General features: G+C 65.1%; 2 protein-coding genes across 2 annotated transcripts in view; both read right to left on the bottom strand.

Moving 5' to 3' along the window:
* The window catches only part of WRAP53 (WD repeat containing antisense to TP53), a gene marked incomplete at its 5' end in the record, with an annotated part of 7,056 nt that extends 3,730 nt beyond the window's left edge, over positions 1-3,326 (bottom strand). Inside the window, 8 exon segments of the mRNA XM_080364592.1 lie at positions 636-726; positions 1,730-1,772; positions 1,775-1,817; positions 2,361-2,365; positions 2,368-2,462; positions 2,906-2,934; positions 2,936-3,006; positions 3,305-3,326. Of these exon segments, the coding sequence (XP_080220718.1) occupies positions 636-726; positions 1,730-1,772; positions 1,775-1,817; positions 2,361-2,365; positions 2,368-2,462; positions 2,906-2,934; positions 2,936-3,006; positions 3,305-3,326 (399 nt within the window).
* Positions 3,327-6,117: 2,791 nt separating this feature from the next.
* Positions 6,118-16,333, bottom strand: part of LOC308052507 (DNA-directed RNA polymerase II subunit RPB1-like) — a 41,665-nt gene continuing 31,449 nt past the window's right edge. The window contains 8 exon segments of the mRNA XM_080364588.1: positions 6,118-7,585; positions 8,746-8,895; positions 9,646-9,759; positions 11,111-11,297; positions 12,361-12,564; positions 13,688-13,870; positions 15,760-15,864; positions 15,945-16,045. Coding sequence (XP_080220714.1) covers positions 6,429-7,585; positions 8,746-8,895; positions 9,646-9,759; positions 11,111-11,297; positions 12,361-12,564; positions 13,688-13,870; positions 15,760-15,864; positions 15,945-16,045 — 2,201 coding nt within the window. The 3' untranslated portion in view covers positions 6,118-6,428.

Genomic DNA, 16,333 nt, shown 5'->3' with positions numbered 1-16,333 from the left:
GGGTGACCTCTGACCCCCACCCTGGGGTCCCCCCTGACCCCCACCCCGGGGTCACCTCTGACCCCCACCCCCCCGGAACACAGGACCCCCCCCACCCCCACAATGTCACTGCAGGGTCCACTCTCCACCACCCCCCCCACCCCCGGATGCCTGGGTCCCCCCCTGAACTCCTGGGTCCCCCTCCCGAACTCCTGGGTCCCCCTCCCGAACTCCTGGGTCCCCCTCCCGAACTCCTGGGTCCCTTGGGGCACTCCTGGGTTCTTCTCGGACTCCTGGGTACCCCCCTGGACTCCTGGTTCCCCCTGAACTCCTGGGACCCCCCACCCGAACTCCTGGGTCCTTCCCGGACTCCTGGGTCCCCCATGAACTCCTGGGTCCCCTCCTGGACTCCTGGGTTCCCTGTGAACTCCTGGGTCCCCCCACCCGAACTCCTGGGTCCCCGCCCAAACTCTGCATCCCTCCCGAACTCCTGGGTCCCTCCCGGACTCCTGGGTCCCCCCACCTGGACTCTGCATCCCTCCCGAACTCCAGGGCCCGCCCCCCCCCCCCCCCCCCACCCCGAACTCCTGGGTCCCCCCTGGACTCCTGGGTCCCTCCCGAACTCCTGGGTCCCCCCCGGACGCCTGGGTCCCCACCAGGTGGCTGTAGGCGCGGAACGAGCCCCTCAGGGTCCCATCGAAGGCGTCCCAGAGATGGACCGGGTTGTCGCGGCTGCTGGCGGCCACTCTGCCAGTACGCACCAGTAAGGACCAGTATGAACCAGTATAAACCAGTATAAACCAGTAACAACCAGTAACAACCAGTAACAGCCCCCGTGCCCCTCCAAGTTGTCCCCCAGTAACAACCAGTGACCCACAGCCCCTCCCACGAGCCCCCGCGGTGACCCCGGGCTCTCCCAGTTCATCCCAGTAACAACCAGTGACCTCCCAGTAAGCCCCTGTGACTCCCCAGTGACAACCAGTGACTCCCAGTTCATCCCAGTAACAACCAGTGACCTCCCAGTAACCCCCTGTAACTCCCGCAGTGACAACCAGTGACAACCAGTTCATCCCAGTAAGAACCAGTGACCTCCCAGTAAGCCCCTGTGACTCCCCCAGTGACAAACCAGTGACAACCAGTTCATCCCAGTAAGAACCAGTGACCTCCCAGTAACCCCCTGTGACTCCCCAGTGACAACCAGTGACTCCCAGTTCATCCCAGTGCCCCCCAACCCCCGCCCAGTGCCCCCCAGTCCCCTTCCAGTTCATCCCAGTAAGAACAAGTGGCCTCCCAGTAACCCCCCTGTAACTCCCCCAGTGACAACCAGTGACCCCCAGTTTATCCCAGTGCCCCCCCAAGTGCCCCCCAACCCCCTCCCAGTGCCCCCCAGTTTATCCCAGTGCCCCCCAGTTCATCCCAGTTCATCCCAGTAAGAACCAGTGACCTCCCAGTAACCCCCCTGCAACTCCCCCCGTGACAACCAGTGACTCCTAGTGACTCCCAGTTCATCCCAGTGCCCCCCAACCCCCTCCCAGTGCCCCCCAGTCCCTCCCAGTTCATCCCAGTAAGAACCAGTGACCCCCCAGTAACCCCCCTGTAACTCCCCCAGTGACTCCCAGTTCATCCCAGTGCCCCCCTAAGTGCCCCCCAACCCCCCTCCCAGTGCCCCCCAGTGCCCCCAGTCCCTCCCAGTGCCCCCCAGTGCCCCCCAGTGCCCCCCAGTCCCTCCCAGTGCCCCCAGTTTGCTCACAGGCAGGTGTGGGGCAGGTTCGAGTCCATCAGGGGGAACCAGTGAAGTCGTAGATGGTGTCGCCCTCGGGCACCCGCAGCGCCGGCACCTGCGCCCGGACGCCTGGGTCCCCTCCCGAACTCCTGGGTCCCCTCCCGGATGCCTGGGTCCCCTCCCAAACTCCCGGGACCCTCCCGGACGCCTGGGTCCCCTCCCGACCTCCTGGGTCCCCTCCTGAACTCCTGGGTCCCCCCAGAGTTCCCCAGCCCCTAAATCCCCCCATAGAGACCCCCCCAGCATCCATGGGTGCCCTATAGGGACCCCCTGACCTCCCAGTGACTCCCATAGGGACCCCCCAGCACCCATGGGTTGCCCCCAACCCCCCCCATAGCGACCCCCAAACGCCACATGGGTGCCCCATAGAACCCCCCCAGCACCCATGGGTGTCCCCAATCCCCCCATAGCGACCCCCAAATGCCCAATGGGTGCCCATAGAACCCCCCCCCAGCACCCATGGGTACCCCCAACCCCCCATAGGTGCCCCATAGAATCCACCCCAGCACCCATGGGTGCCCCCAATCCCCCCCATAGCGACCCCCAAACCCCCCATGGGTGCCCCATAGAACCCTCCCCAGCACCCATGGGTGCTCACCAGCGGGGGAGGGGCGCCCCCGGGGGGGGCCGCGGGGGGAGGTCGAACACGCGCAGGGTGTTGTCATCGCTGCATGTCAGGACGCACGAGCCGTCGGGGGCCCTGGGGGACCCAGGCGTCCGGGAGGGGACCAGGCGTCCGGGACCCCCATTTCAACCCCCACAGTGGACCCAGGTGTCCGAGATGCACAACCCCCCACCCATAGGGGACCCAGGCGTCCGGGAGGGACCCAGGAGTTCGGAGAGGGGACCCAGGAGATCAGGGAGAAAGGGACCCAGGCGATCGGGGAGAAAGGGACCCAGGCGATCGGGGAGAAAGGGACCCAGGCGATCGGGGAGAAAGGGACCCAGGCGATCGGGGGAGAAAGGGACCCAGGCGATCGGGGAGAAGGGACCCAGGCGATCGGGGAGAAAGGGACCCAGGCGATCGGGGAGAAAGGGACCCAGGCGATCGGGGAGAAAGGGACCCAGGCGATCGGGGAGAAAGGGACCCAGGCGTTCGGGGGGAGGGACCCAGGCGTTCGGGGTGGGGGGGGGGTCACTCACCACTTGCAGCCCCGCAGGAAGTTTTGGGGGTCGGCGGGAAAACTCGTCGCGCGCCGCCCAGAGCGCGCGGGGGGGGGCGGCCCAGCGCGGGGGGGGGCAGCCTGGGGGGGGGGGGGAGGGGCGTCAGGGGACCCAGGAGTTCGGGACCCCCCCAACCACCCCCTCCCGAAATAAAAGGGACCCAGGCGTCCGGGCCCCCGCCCCTCCCCCCTCACCCCCAGGCCTCCTCGGGCGGCGGCGCCTCCTCGGGGGGGGTCGGGGGGGCTGTGGGGGGAGGGGCGGGGTGAGGATGGGGGGAGGGGCGGGGTGAGGATGGGGGAGGGGACCCCACAAACCCCTCCCCCCCTTCCCTGGGGACCCAGGAGTGCGGGTTCCCCCCTTCCCCCCCCCCAGACGCACCTTCCACCGTGGGCGCCGCCATGACAGCAATGAGGCCACGCCCCTTCCGCCCTCGCTTGTCAAGGCCACGCCCCCTTTTAATTGGCTCCGCCCCTTTCCCCGTCGGGGGGGGGAGGGGGGAGGCGGGGGGCGGGGGGGCGGGGTCAGCGAGAGCTCCGCCCACTCGCCAGCGTTTCCCGCTACGGCGGGTTGTAGGGGGGGACTCAGGAGTTCGGGAGGGACCCAGGAGTTCGGGAAGGGACCCAGGAGTTCGGGAAAGGGACCCAGGAGTTCAGGGGGACCTAGGAGTTCGGGGGGGAGCAAGAGTTCGGGAGGGACCCAGGAGTTCGAGGAGGGACCCAGGAGTTCGGGAGGGGACCCAGGAGTTCGGGAAAGGGACCCAGGAGTTCAGGGGAACCCAGGAGTTCGGGAGGGACCCCAGGAGTTCGGGAGGGACCCAGGAGTTCGGGGGGGACCCAGGAGTTCGGGAGGGGACCCAGGAGTTCGGGAAAGGGACCCAGGAGTTCAGGGGACCCAGGAGTTCGGGAGGGGGGACCCAGGAGTTCGGGAGGGACCCAGGAGTTTGGGGGGGACCCAGGAGTTCGGAGGGAAACTCAGGAGCTCAGGAGGACCCAGGAGTTCGGGGGGGACCCAGGAGTTCGGGAGGGACCCAGGAGTTCGGGGGGGACCCAGGAATTCGAGGGAGGGACCCAGGAGTCGGGGGGAAACTCAGGAGCTCAGGGGGACCCAGGAGTTCGGAGGGACCCAGGAGTTCGGAGGGACCCAGGAGTTCGGGAGGGGACCCAGGAGTTCGGGGGGACCCAGGAGTTCGGGAGGGACCCAGGAGTTCGGGAGGGGACCCAGGAGTTCGGGAGGGGACCCAGGCGTCCGGGGCTCCCCCACCCCCGGTAGCGTGGCCGAGCGGTCCAAGGCGCTGGATTTAGGCTCCAGTCCCCGCGGGGACGTGGGTTCGAATCCCACCGCTGCCAACGGGGACACCCCCTCCCCTTTTTGCACCTCCCCCCTGGCACCCATGGGTGCCCCTGGCACGGGTGGGGGGCTCTAGACGCCTGGGTCCCGTATTGGGGGAATTGGGGTTCCCGACGCCTGGGTCCATTATTAGGGAGGATGGGGTCCCCGAACGCCTGGGTCCATTATTGGGGGGGGTGGGGATCACCGGACACCTGGGTCCATTATTAGGGGGGATGGGGGGTCACCGGACACCTGGGTCCACTATTGGGTGGGATGCGGGGTCACCGGATGCCTGGGTCCATTATTAGTGGGGAGTGGGGGTCACCGGACGCCTGGGTTCACTATTGGGGGAATGGGGGTCACCGGACGCCTGGGTCCACTATTGGGTGGGATGGGGGTCACCGGATGCCTGGGTCCATTATTAGTGGGGAGTGGGGGGGGTCACCGGATGCCTGGGTCCATTATTAGGGAGGATGGGGGTCCCCGAACGCCTGGGTCCATTATTGGGGGGGGTGGGGGGGTCACCGGACGCCTGGGTCCATTATTAGGGAGGATGGGGGTCCCCGAACGCCTGGGTCCATTATTGGGGGGGGTGGGGATCACCGGACACCTGGGTCCATTATTAGGGGGGATGGGGGGTCACCGGACGCCTGGGTCCATTATTAGGGAAGATGGGGGTCACCAGATGCCTGGGTACATTATTAGGGGGGATGGGGGTCACCGGATGCCTGGTCCATTATTGGGGGAGATGGGGTTCCCGGGACACCTCGGTCCCCTATTGGGTGGGATGGGGGTCACCGGATGCCTAGGTCCATTAGGGGGTGATGGGGGTCACCGGACGCCTGGGTCCATTATTGGGGGGGGTGGGGATCACCGGACGCCTGGGTCCATTATTGGGGAGGATGGGGGTCACCGGATGCCTGGGTCCATTATTAGGGGGGGGATGGGGGTCACCGGATGCCTGGGTCCATCATTAGGGGGGGGATGGGGGGTCACCGGATGCCTGGGTCCACTATTGGGTGGGATGGGGGGTCACCGGATGCCTGGGTCCATCATTAGGGGGGGATGGGGGTCACCGGATGCCTGGGTCCATCATTAGGGGGGGATGGGGGGTCACCGGACGCCTGGGTCCACTATTGGGTGGGATGGGGGGTCACCGGATGCCTGGGTCCATTATTGGGGGGGATGGGGTCACTGGACGCCTGGGTCCACTATTGGGTGGGATGGGGGTCACCGGATGTCTGGGTCCATTATTAGGGGGGGTGGGGGGGTCACCGGACGCCTGGGTCCATTATTAGGGAGGATGGGGGTCACCGGACGCCTGGGTGCATTGTTAGGGGGGATGGGGGTCCCTGGACGCCTGGGTCCATTATTGGGGAGGATGGGGGTCCCCGAATGCCTGGGTCCATTATTGGGGGGGAGTGGGGATCACCGGACACCTGGGTCCATTATCAGGGGGGAGTGGGGGGTCACTGGACACCTGGGTCCATTATTGGGGGGGATGGGGGTCACCGGATGCCTGGGTCCACTATTGGGTGGGATGGGAGGTCACCGGATGCCTGGGTCCATTATTAGTGGGGATGGGAGTCTCCGGACGCCTGGGTCCCTCCCCTCCCCCCGCCAAAACGGAGCCAGAGCTGAAAATGGGTAAAACTTTTATTTGCCCCCAAAAGCGAAATTGCAGCCGATTCCCCTCCCCCCACCCCCCAAAACACCCGAAAAGGGGAGGGGGGAGGGGCCAATGCCCCCCCCCCAAACTGCCCCTCCCCCACCGCCCCAACACCCCCTGCCCACCCCTCCCCCACCCCCATTGGGGGGGTGACCCCACAACTTGGGGGTCACCCCCCAACTTGTCACCCCCTTGTCAATCATCCCCCTGACCCACAGATCGCCCCATGGGGGTCACCCCAACGTGTGGGTCACCCCAATTTGCGGGTCACCCCAACATGTGGGTCACCCCCTCGTCAATCATCCCCCTGACCCACAGATGTCCCCATGGGGGTCACCCCAACTTATGGGTCACCCCAACGTGTGGGTCACCCCCTTGTCAATCACCCCCCTGACCCACAGATCTCCCCAAGGGCCGTCACCCCAACCGCCGCGTCCCCCCCCATCTCGTCACCCCCCAGCGCGTGGGTCGCCCCCGCGGGCTGTTTTTGGGGGACCCCCACGCTCAGTTGTCGTCGTCGCTGTCGTCGGGGCTGATGGCCGGGCTGGTGAGGCTGTAGGTGGGTGACGTGGGGCTGTAGCCAGGGGACGTGGGGCTGTAGGTGGAGCCCTTGGGGGACGTGGGGCTGTAGGTGGGTGATGTGGGGCTGTACTTGGGGGAGGTGGGGCTGTAGGTGGGGGACGTGGGGCTGTACTTGGGGGACGTTGGGGTGTAGACGGGGGAGGTGGGGCTGTAGGTGGGGGAGGTGGGGCTGTACTTGGGGGTGGTGGGGCTGTAGGTGGGGGACGTGGGGCTGTACTTGGGGGAAGTGGGGCTGTACTTGGGGGAGGTGGGGCTGTACTTGGGGGAGGTTGGGGTGTACTCGGGGGAGCTGGGGCTGTAGCTGGGGCTGGTGGGGGTGTACTTGGGGGACGTGGGGCTGTAGCTGGGGGAGCTGGGGCTGTAGCTGGGGGAGCTGGGGGTGTAGGTGGGCGACTGCGGGGTGTAGCGGGGGCTGGACGGGCTGTAGCTGGGGGACGTGGGGCTGTAGCTGGGCGAGGTGGGGCTGTAGCTGGGCGAGGTGGGGCTGTAGTTGGGGGAGGTCGGGGTGTAGTTGGGGCTGGTGGGGCTGTAACTGGGAGAAGTGGGGCTGTAACTAGGGGAGGTTGGGGTGTAGTTGGGGCTGGTGGGGCTGTAGTTGGGGCTGGTCGGGCTGTAGCTCGGCGATGTGGGGCTGTAGCTCGGCGATGTTGGGCTGTAACTGGGGGAGGTCGGGCTGTAGCTCGGCGACGTGGGGCTATAGCTCGGCGATGTGGGGCTGTAGCTGGGCGAGGTGGGGCTGTAACTTGGCGACGTGGGGCTGTAGCTGGGTGATGTGGGGCTGTAGCTCGGCGACGTGGGGCTGTAGCTGGGGCTGGTCGGGCTGTAGCTCGGCGACGTGGGGCTGTAACTTGGCGAGGTGGGGCTGTAGCTGGGCGACGTGGGGCTGTAACTGGGGCTGGTCGGGCTGTAGCTCGGCGATGTGGGGCTGTAGTTGGGCGACGTGGGGCTGTAGCTGGGCGATGTGGGGCTGTAGCTGGGGGATGTGGGGCTGTAGCTGGGGCTCTGGGGGGTGTAGCCCCCCGGCGAGCGCGGCTCGTAGGCCGGAGATGTGGGGCTGTAGCTGGGGGACATGGCGCCGCCTGTAGGGGGACAAGAAAACGTCAGAGGGGGGGTCCTGGGGGGGAATTGGGGAGTTATGGGGTGTTGTGGGGTGTTGAGGGTGTCGTTATTGGGGTGTCATTGGGTTTTGGGGGGTGTTGCAGTGTCTTATCGGGCTCTATGGGGTGTTGCTGGGGTGTTGTTGGGGTGTTGTGGGGTGTTGTAGGGCTGTTGGGGGGTGTCATTGGGTTGTGGGGGTGTTGCAGTGCGTTGGGGGGTGTTTTGGGGTGTTTCAGGGGTGGTTGTGGAGGTGTTGCCAGGTGGTTTTGGGGTGTTTCAGGGTGGTTTTGGGGAGTGTTTCCAGGTGTTTTAGGGGTGTTTGGGGGTGTTGCAGTGCGTTTGTGGGAGTGTTTCTAGAGTTTTTCAGGGTGTTTTTTGGGTGTTTCAGGGTGTTTTTGGGGTGTTTTTGGGGTGTTTTGGGTGTTTTTGGGTGTTTGGGTACTCACCGGGGGAGGGGATGTAGGGGCTGGAGGGCCCCGGGGAGCTGGGGATATTTTTGGGGTGTTTTTTGGGCGTTTTGGGGGTGTTTCATGGTGGTTTTTGGGTGTTTTGGGGTGTTTCAAGATGTTTTGGTACTCCCCGGGGGAGGGGATGTAGGGGCTGGGGAGCCAGGGGTGTTTTTGGGGGGTGTTTCAGGGTGTTTTTGGGGTGTTTTGGGGCGTTTCTGGGGTGTTTCATGGCGTTTTTTGGGCGTTTTTGGGATGTTTCATGGCGGTTTTGGGCGTTTTGGGGTGTTTGGGCACTCACCGGGGGAGGGGATGTAGGGGCTGGAGGGCCCCGGGGAGCCGGGGGTGTTTTTGGGGTGTGTTTCAGGGTTTTTGGGGTGTTTTGGGGGCGTTTTGGGTGTTTCAGGGTGTTTTGGGGTGTTTCTGGGGTGTTTCATGGTGTTTTGGGGTGTTTCAGGGTGTTTCACGGTGTTTTTGGGGTGTTTCAGGGTGTTTTTTGGGGTGTTTCATGGCGTTTTTGGGGTGTTTTTGGGCGTTTATGCAATCACCGGGGGAGGGGCTGGAGGGCCCCAGGGAGCCGGGGCTACTTTTGGGGGTGTTTCAGGGCGTTTTTGGGGTGTTTCTTGGGTGTTTCTGGGCGTTTTTGGGGTGTTTTTGGGTGTTTTTTGGGCGTTTCTGGGTGTTTGGGCACTCACCGGGGGAGGGGATGTAGGGGCTGGAGGGCCCCGGGGAGCCGGGGGAGCCGGGGGTGGGCGACCACGCCGGGGAGTAGCCGGGGCTGAAGCCGCTGGCGTCCGAGGCCGCGCTGGGGGAGAAGCCGGCGCCCCCCGGGGTCATCCCGCTGCCTGGGGGGGAAACGGCGTGTCAGGGACCCCCAACACCCACAAAATCCAACCCACGGACCCCAAAAACCTGCCCGGGGACCCCAAACAACCCCCAAAACACCCTCAGTGACCCCAAAACCCCCCCCAAACTATCCCAGTATCCACATTGCCTCCCAGTACCCCACAAACCCCTCCCAGTCCATACCAGTATCCCCCCCGAAACCCCTCCCAGTCCATCCCATTACCCATCCCAGTCCCTCCCAACCCCTCCCAGTCTGTCCCAGTCCATCCCAGTACCCCTTCCAGTACCCCCCCAAATCCCTCCCAGTCCACCCCAGTATCCCCCCCCAAACCCCTCCCAGTCCATCCCAGTACCCCCCCAAACCTCCCCTCCCAGTACCCCCCCAAACCTCTTCCAGTCCATCCCAATACCCCCCCAACCCCCCCTAGTCCATCCCAGACCCCCCCAAACCCCTCCCAGTCCATCCCAGTGCATCCCAGTACCACCCCCCAACCCCCCCCACCCCCTCCCAGTCCGTCCCATTACCCACCCCAGTCCCTCCCAGTCCATCCCAGTTCCCCCCCAAACCCCTCCCAGTCCATCCCAGTCCATCCCAGTACCCCCTCAAACCCCCCCAACCCCCTCCACCCCCTCCCAGTCCCCCCTCCAAGTCCCCCCCAGTCCGTCCCATTACCCATCCCAGTCCCTCCCAGTCCATCCCAGTCCCTCCCAGTATCCCCCCCCAGCCCCCCCACCCCCCCCATGCGCACCCACGCTGGGGGACCAGGCCCCATATGCCGGGGTGGCCCCCTGGTTCCAGGGGGTCATGGCGGGCGACATCCCCCCCATGGGGCTGGGGGCCGAGCCGAAGAACATCCCGGTGGCTGCCGAGAGAGAGGGGTCAGGGACCCAGGCGTCCGGGAGGGACCCAGGCGTCCGGGAGGACCCATGTGTCCCAGTGCCCCCCTTCCCCCGTGGGGGACCCAGGCGTCCGGGAAGTTCCCACGTGTCCCAGTCCCCGCCTCCCCCAGCAGTGGACCCAGGCATCCGGGAAGGACCCAGGCGTCCGAGCCCCTGCTCTCATCCCATGGGACCCATGCATCGCAGCCCCCCCCTCCCCCGCAGTGGACTCAGGTGTCCGGGAAGGACCCAGGTGTCTGAGACCCCCCCTCCCATCCCATGGGACCCAGGCGTCCGAGCCTCCCCTCCCCCGCGGTGGACCCAGGCGTCCGGGAAGGACCCAGGTGTCCGGGAATGCCCCATGCGTCCCAGCCCCCCCTCCTCCTGCAGTGGACCCAGGTGTCCGGGAAGGACCCATGTGTCCCAGTCCCCCCCTCCCCTTGCAGTGGACCCAGGCGTCCGGGAAGGACCGAGGCGTCCGAGCCCCTGCTCTCATCCCATAGGACCCAGGCGTCCAAGCCCCTGCTCTCATCCCATGGGACCCATATGTCCAAGTTCCCCGCTCCCACCCCATGGGACCCAGGCGTCCGGGAAGGACCCAGGCGTCCGAGACCCCCTCCCTCCACAGTGGACCCAGGCGTCCGGGAAGGACCCAGGCGTCCGAGCCCCCCCCCCCTCCCTCCACAGTGGACCCAGGCGTCCGGGAAGGACCCAGGCATCCGAGCCCCCACTCCCATCCCATGGGACCCATGTGTCCAAGTCCCCCCCTCCCACCCCATGGGACCCAGGTGTCCGGGAAGCCCCCATGTGTCCCAGCGCCCCTCTCCCTCTGCAGTGGACCCAGGCGTCCGAGTCCCCCCTCCCATCCCATGGGACCCATGCATCCCAGTGCCCCCCTCCCCTGGCAGTGGACCCAGGCGTCCGGGAAGGCCCCAAGTGTCCCAGCCCCCCTCCCCCTGCGGTGGACCCAGGCATCTGAGTCCCCCCCTCCTATCCCATGGGACCCATGCATCCCAGTCCCCCCTTCCCCCGCGGTGGACCCAGGCGTCCGGGAAGGACCCAGGTGTCTGGGAAGGACCCAGGTGTCCGGGAAGGACCCAGGTGTCCGAGTCCCTCCCTCCCATCCCATGGGACCCAGGTGTCCAGGAAGGACCCAGGTGTCCCAGCCCCTCTCCCCCGCGGTGGACCCAGGCGTCCGAGTCCCCCCTCCCATCCCATGGGACCCATGCATCCCAGTCCCGCCCTCCCCCGGCAGTGGACCCAGGCGTCCGGGAAGGCCCCATGTGTCCCAGCCCCCCTCCCCCAGTGGACCCAGGCGTCCGGCGGGGCACTCACGGCCGGCGCCGCCCAGGCCGGGCAGGGCGCTGGGGATCTCCATGCCGTGGCGGCACTTGTCGGCGTCCAGCAGGAGGTCGAAGCAGCCGGTGCCCGCGGGCGCCAGCTGCCCCAGCATGATGTTCTCAGACACCCCCTTCATGGGGTCGCTCTCCCCGTGCGCCGCCGCCTCCATCAGCACGTCCACCTGGGGGGGGCGCGGTCATACGGGGTCACATGGGGTCATATGGGGGCATATGGGGTCACATGGAGTCACACGGGGGTACACAGGGTCATACGGGATCATATGGGGTCATATAGGGTCATGTAAGGTCACATGGGGGTACACGGGATCATACAGGGTCATATGGGGTCATACAGGGGCACACGGGTCACAACGGGGGCACACAGGGTCACAGGGGTCATATGGGGTCACACGGGGTCACATGGGGTCATATAGGGTCATACGGGATCATATGGGGTCACACGGGGTCATACAAGGTCACATGGGGGTACATGGGGTCATACAGGGTCATATGGGGTCACACAGGGTCATATGGGGGCACACAGGTCACCCAGGGACATACGGGGTCACATGGTGTCACACGGGGTCATATGGGGGCACATGGGGGCACATGGGAGCATACAGGGTCATACAGGGTCACACAGGGTCATATGGGGTCATACAAGGGTACATGGGTCACATGGGGTCATATGGGGTCACACGGGGTTACACAGGGTCATATGGGGGTACATGGGGTCATACAGGGTCACATGGGGTCATACGGGGTCATACGGGGTCATATGGGGACACACAGGGTCACACCCCCAGCCCCACACCCCCATCCCCATCCCCACACCCCATTCCCAGCCCCACACCCCATTCCCAGCCCCATAGCCCATCCCCAGCCCCATAGCCCATCCCAGTCCCACATCCTGCCCCACAGCACCGTCTCCTCGAAGGAGCACTTCATGAGCGGGCCGGTGTCCTGTACATCCCCAGCCCCAGCCCCATAGCCCATTCCCAGCCCCATAGCCCATCCCCATCCCCATAGCCCGTTCCTAGCCCCATAGCCCATCCCCAGCCCCATAGCCCACCCCAGCCCCACAGCACCGTCTCCTCGAAGGAGCACTTCATGAGCGGGCCGGTGTCCTGTACATCCCCATCCCCATCCCCACACCCCATCCCCATCCCCATAGCCCGTTCCCAGCCCCATAGCCCATCCCCAGCCCCATAGCCCATCCCAGCCCCACATCCTGCCCCACAGCACCGTCTCCTCGAAGGAGCACTTCATGAGCGGGCCGGTGTCCTGGCGGTTGACGCCGTGGCGCGTGATGGCCATGAGGTGGCCGCGGGACGTCATGGTGTCGCACAGCAGCGCCAGGTGCCGGTAGTTGACGTAGGAGCCGTCGAAGGAGATGACGTGGTACAGCTCCCGCTCCAGCGCCTTGCGCACCGCCTCGATGCCCAGCACCTGCCGAGCAGCATGGGGACCCAGGCGTTCGGGGGGACCCAGGCGTCCGGGGGGACCCAGGCGTTCGGGGGACCCAGGCGTCCGGGGACACAACCCCCCCGAGTTGGTGTTGAGGAACCTCAAGGACCAGGGTGGCAAAGGAACCCACCACCCAAAGTGGATGGAGCAATGGGGACCCAGGTGTTTGGGGGACCCAGGCGTCCGGGGGGACCCAGGCATCCGGGGGGACCCAGGTGTTCAGGGGACCCAGGCGTCCAGGGGGACCCAGGTGTCCGGGGACACAACCCCTCCAAGTTGGTGTTGAGGAACCTCAAGGACCAGGGTGGTGAAGGAACCAACCACTTGACCACCAAAGGGTCTGGGGACCCAGGCGTCCGGGGGACCCAGGTGTTCGGGGGATCCAGGTGTCTGGGGAACCCAGGTGTTCGGGGGGACCCAGGCGTCCGGGGGGACCCAGGCGTCCAGGGACACAACCCCCGCCCCGAGTTGGTGTTGAGGAACCTCAACAACCAAAGACCCAGATGTTGAGGAACCCAGCACCCAAATATTGAGGAACCTCAACAACCAAAGACCCAGATCTTGGGGACCCCACCACCCATATCTTGAGGACCCCACCACCCAATGACCCAGATGTTGAGGACCCCAGCACCCAAATATTGAGGAACCCACCACCCAAATATTGAGGAACCCACCACCCAGATCTTGAGGAGCCCACCATCCAATGACCCAGATGTTGAGGACCCCACCACCCAAAACTTGAGGAACCCACCACCCATATCTCGAGGAGCCCACCACCCAATGACCCAGATGTTGAGGAGCCCACCACCCAAAACTTGAGGAACCCACCACCCATATCTCGAGGAGCCCACCACCCAATGACCCAGATGTTGAGGAGCCCACCACCCAGATGTTGAGGAACCCACCACCCAAATATTGAGGACCCCACCACCCAGGTCTTGAGGAACCTCAACAACTAAAGACCCAGATCTTGAGGACCCCACCACCCAATGACCCAGATCTTGGGGACCCCACCACCCAAATACTGAAGAACCCACCACCCAGATGTTGAGGACCCCACCCCCATATCTTGAGGACCACCCCCCATATCCGGCGCCCCACGCACGGTGAAGATCTCGACGATGTCGTTGGACGTGGTGCGCACGGGGTCCACGTCCTTCTCGCTCAGCACCCGCATGAGGCTCACGCCGTCGGTCTCCAGGATCCACTCCTGCAGCGCCTTGAACTCCCCGTCCTCCGTGATGATGATCTTCTTCTTGTTGTCCGTCTGCGGCAGGTGCATGTACACCTGCGGACAGCACCCATGGGTGCTCGGGACACCCTGGGGACGCCCTGGGGACACCCTGGGGACACCCGGGCACCCACGGACCGACCCACAGCTCCACCATGGGCACCCAAACCTCCTGGAGGCTCAATGGAGGGAGAAGTTCCAAGTGCTCCTCAAGGACCATGGGTGGTCCCAGCACCCACATGAGCACCCATGGGTGCTCCTGGGCACCCATGCACCTTCCCACAGCTCCACCATGGGCACCATAAACCTTCTGGAGACTCAATGGAGGGAGAAGTTCTCAGTGCTCCTCAAGGACCATGGGTGGTCCCAGCACCCACATGAGCACCCATGGGTGCTACCTTGGCACCCTGGGGACACCTGGGCACCCATGGACTGTCCCACAGCTCCACCAATGTCACCATGAGCACCCTGGAGGGCTCAATGGAGGGAGAAGTTCCCAGTGCTCCTCAAGGACCATGGGTGGTCCCAGCACCCACATGAGCACCCATGGGTGCTCCTGGGCACCCATGGACCTTCCCACAGCTCCACCATGGACACCATGGGCACCCAAACCTCCTGGAGGCTCAATGGAGGGAGAAGTTCCAAGTGCTCCTCAAGGACCATGGGTGGTCCCAGCACCCACATGAGCACCCATGGGTGCTCCGGGGCACCCATGGACCTTCCCACAGCTCCACCATGGACACCATGGGCACCCAAACCTCCTGGAGGCTCAATGGAGGGAGAAGTTCCCAGTGCTCCTCAAAGACCATTGGTGGTCCCAGCACCCATGGGTGCTCCTGGGCACCCTGGGGATGCTCCAGACACCAATGGACCTTCTCACATCTCCACCAGTGTCACCATGAGCACCCTGGAGGACTTGATGGAGGGAGAAGTTCTGAGTGCTCCTCAAGGACCATTGGTGGTCCCAGCACCCACATGAGCACCCATGGGTGCTACCTTGGCACCCTGGGGACACCTGGGCACCCATGGACTGTCCCACAGCTCCACCAATGTCACCATGAGCACCCTGGAGGGCTCAATGGAGGGAGAAGTTCCCAGTGCTCCTCAAGGACCATGGGTGGTCCCAGCACCCACATGAGCACCCATGGGTGCTCCTGGGCACCCATGGACCTTCCCACAGCTCCACCATGGGCACCCAAAACTTCTGGAGGGCTCAATGGAGGGAGAACTTCCCAGTGCTCCTCAAGGACCATTGGTGGTCCCAGCACCCATGGGTGCTACCTTGGCACCCTGGGGACACCCTGGGGACACCCGGGCACCCACAGACCTTCTCACATCTCCACCATGGGCACCCAAACCTCCTGGGGACTCAATGGAGGGAGAAGTTCCAAGTGCTCCTCAAGGACCATGGGTGGTCCCAGCACCCATGAGTGCTACCTTGGCACCCTGGGGACACCCTGGGGACACCCGGGCACCCACGGACCTTCCCACAGCTCCACCAGTGTCACCATGGGCACCCAAACCTCCTGGAGGCTCAATGGAGGAAGAACTTCCCAGTTCTCCTCAAGGACCATTGGTGGTCCCAGCACCCACATGAGCACCCATGGGTGCTCCTGGGCACCCATGGACCTTCCCACAGCTCCACCAGTGTCACCATGAGCACCCTGGGGGACTCAATGGAGGGAGAAGTTCCGAGTGCTCCTAAAGGACCATCGGTGGTCCCAGCACCCATGGGTGCTACCTTGGCACCCTGGGGACACCCTGGGCACCCATGGACCGTCCCACAGCTCCACCAGTGTCACCATGGGCACCCAAACCTCCTGGAGGACTCAATGGAGGGAGAAGTTCCCAGTGCTCCTCAAAGACCATTGGTGGTCCCAGCACCCACATGAGCACCCATGGGTGTTCCACGCCCCCAGCAGCACCCATGGGTGCCCCACGCCCACCTTGCTGATCTGCTCGATGCCCTGCAGCGTCATGTCCGTGAGCATGTTGGACTCGATGCAGCGCAGGAACACGTCGTCGTCCATCTTGTCCACCACCTCCTCCTCCTGCGGGCACGAGGGGGACGATGTGGCACCCATGGGTGCCCTGACCCCCACCCAGCACCCATGGGTGCCCTCGGCCCCACCTCCTGCATCTTGTTCTCGTCGCTGTTCATGATGCGGATGCGCAGCACCAGCTTCTCCGCGTTGTCGTCGTTGAAGATGCAGTTGAGGTCGTCACCGAAACCTGCGGGGGGGACACCCGGTCACCCCACACCCCGTGACACCCGAACCCGCCCCGAGACACCCCCCAAAACGCTCCCCACGACAACCGAACCAACCTTGAGACACCCAAACCGCCCCTGAGACACCCCCCGCAACACCCAAACCACCCCCGAGACACCCCCCGGGACACCCCAACCAACCCTGAGACACCCAAAGGTCACCCCGAGACACCCCCCACAACACCCAAACCAACCCTGAGACACCCCCCGCAACACCCAAACCCACCCCGAGACAACCAAACCACCCCCAA

Source organism: Nesoenas mayeri (assembly GCF_963082525.1).
Source record: "Nesoenas mayeri genome assembly, contig: SCAFFOLD_120, whole genome shotgun sequence".
Lineage (NCBI taxonomy): Eukaryota > Metazoa > Chordata > Aves > Columbiformes > Columbidae > Nesoenas > Nesoenas mayeri.
The sequence above is the reverse complement of the archived record's forward strand: the minus strand, read 5'-3'. Positions and strand labels throughout refer to the sequence as shown.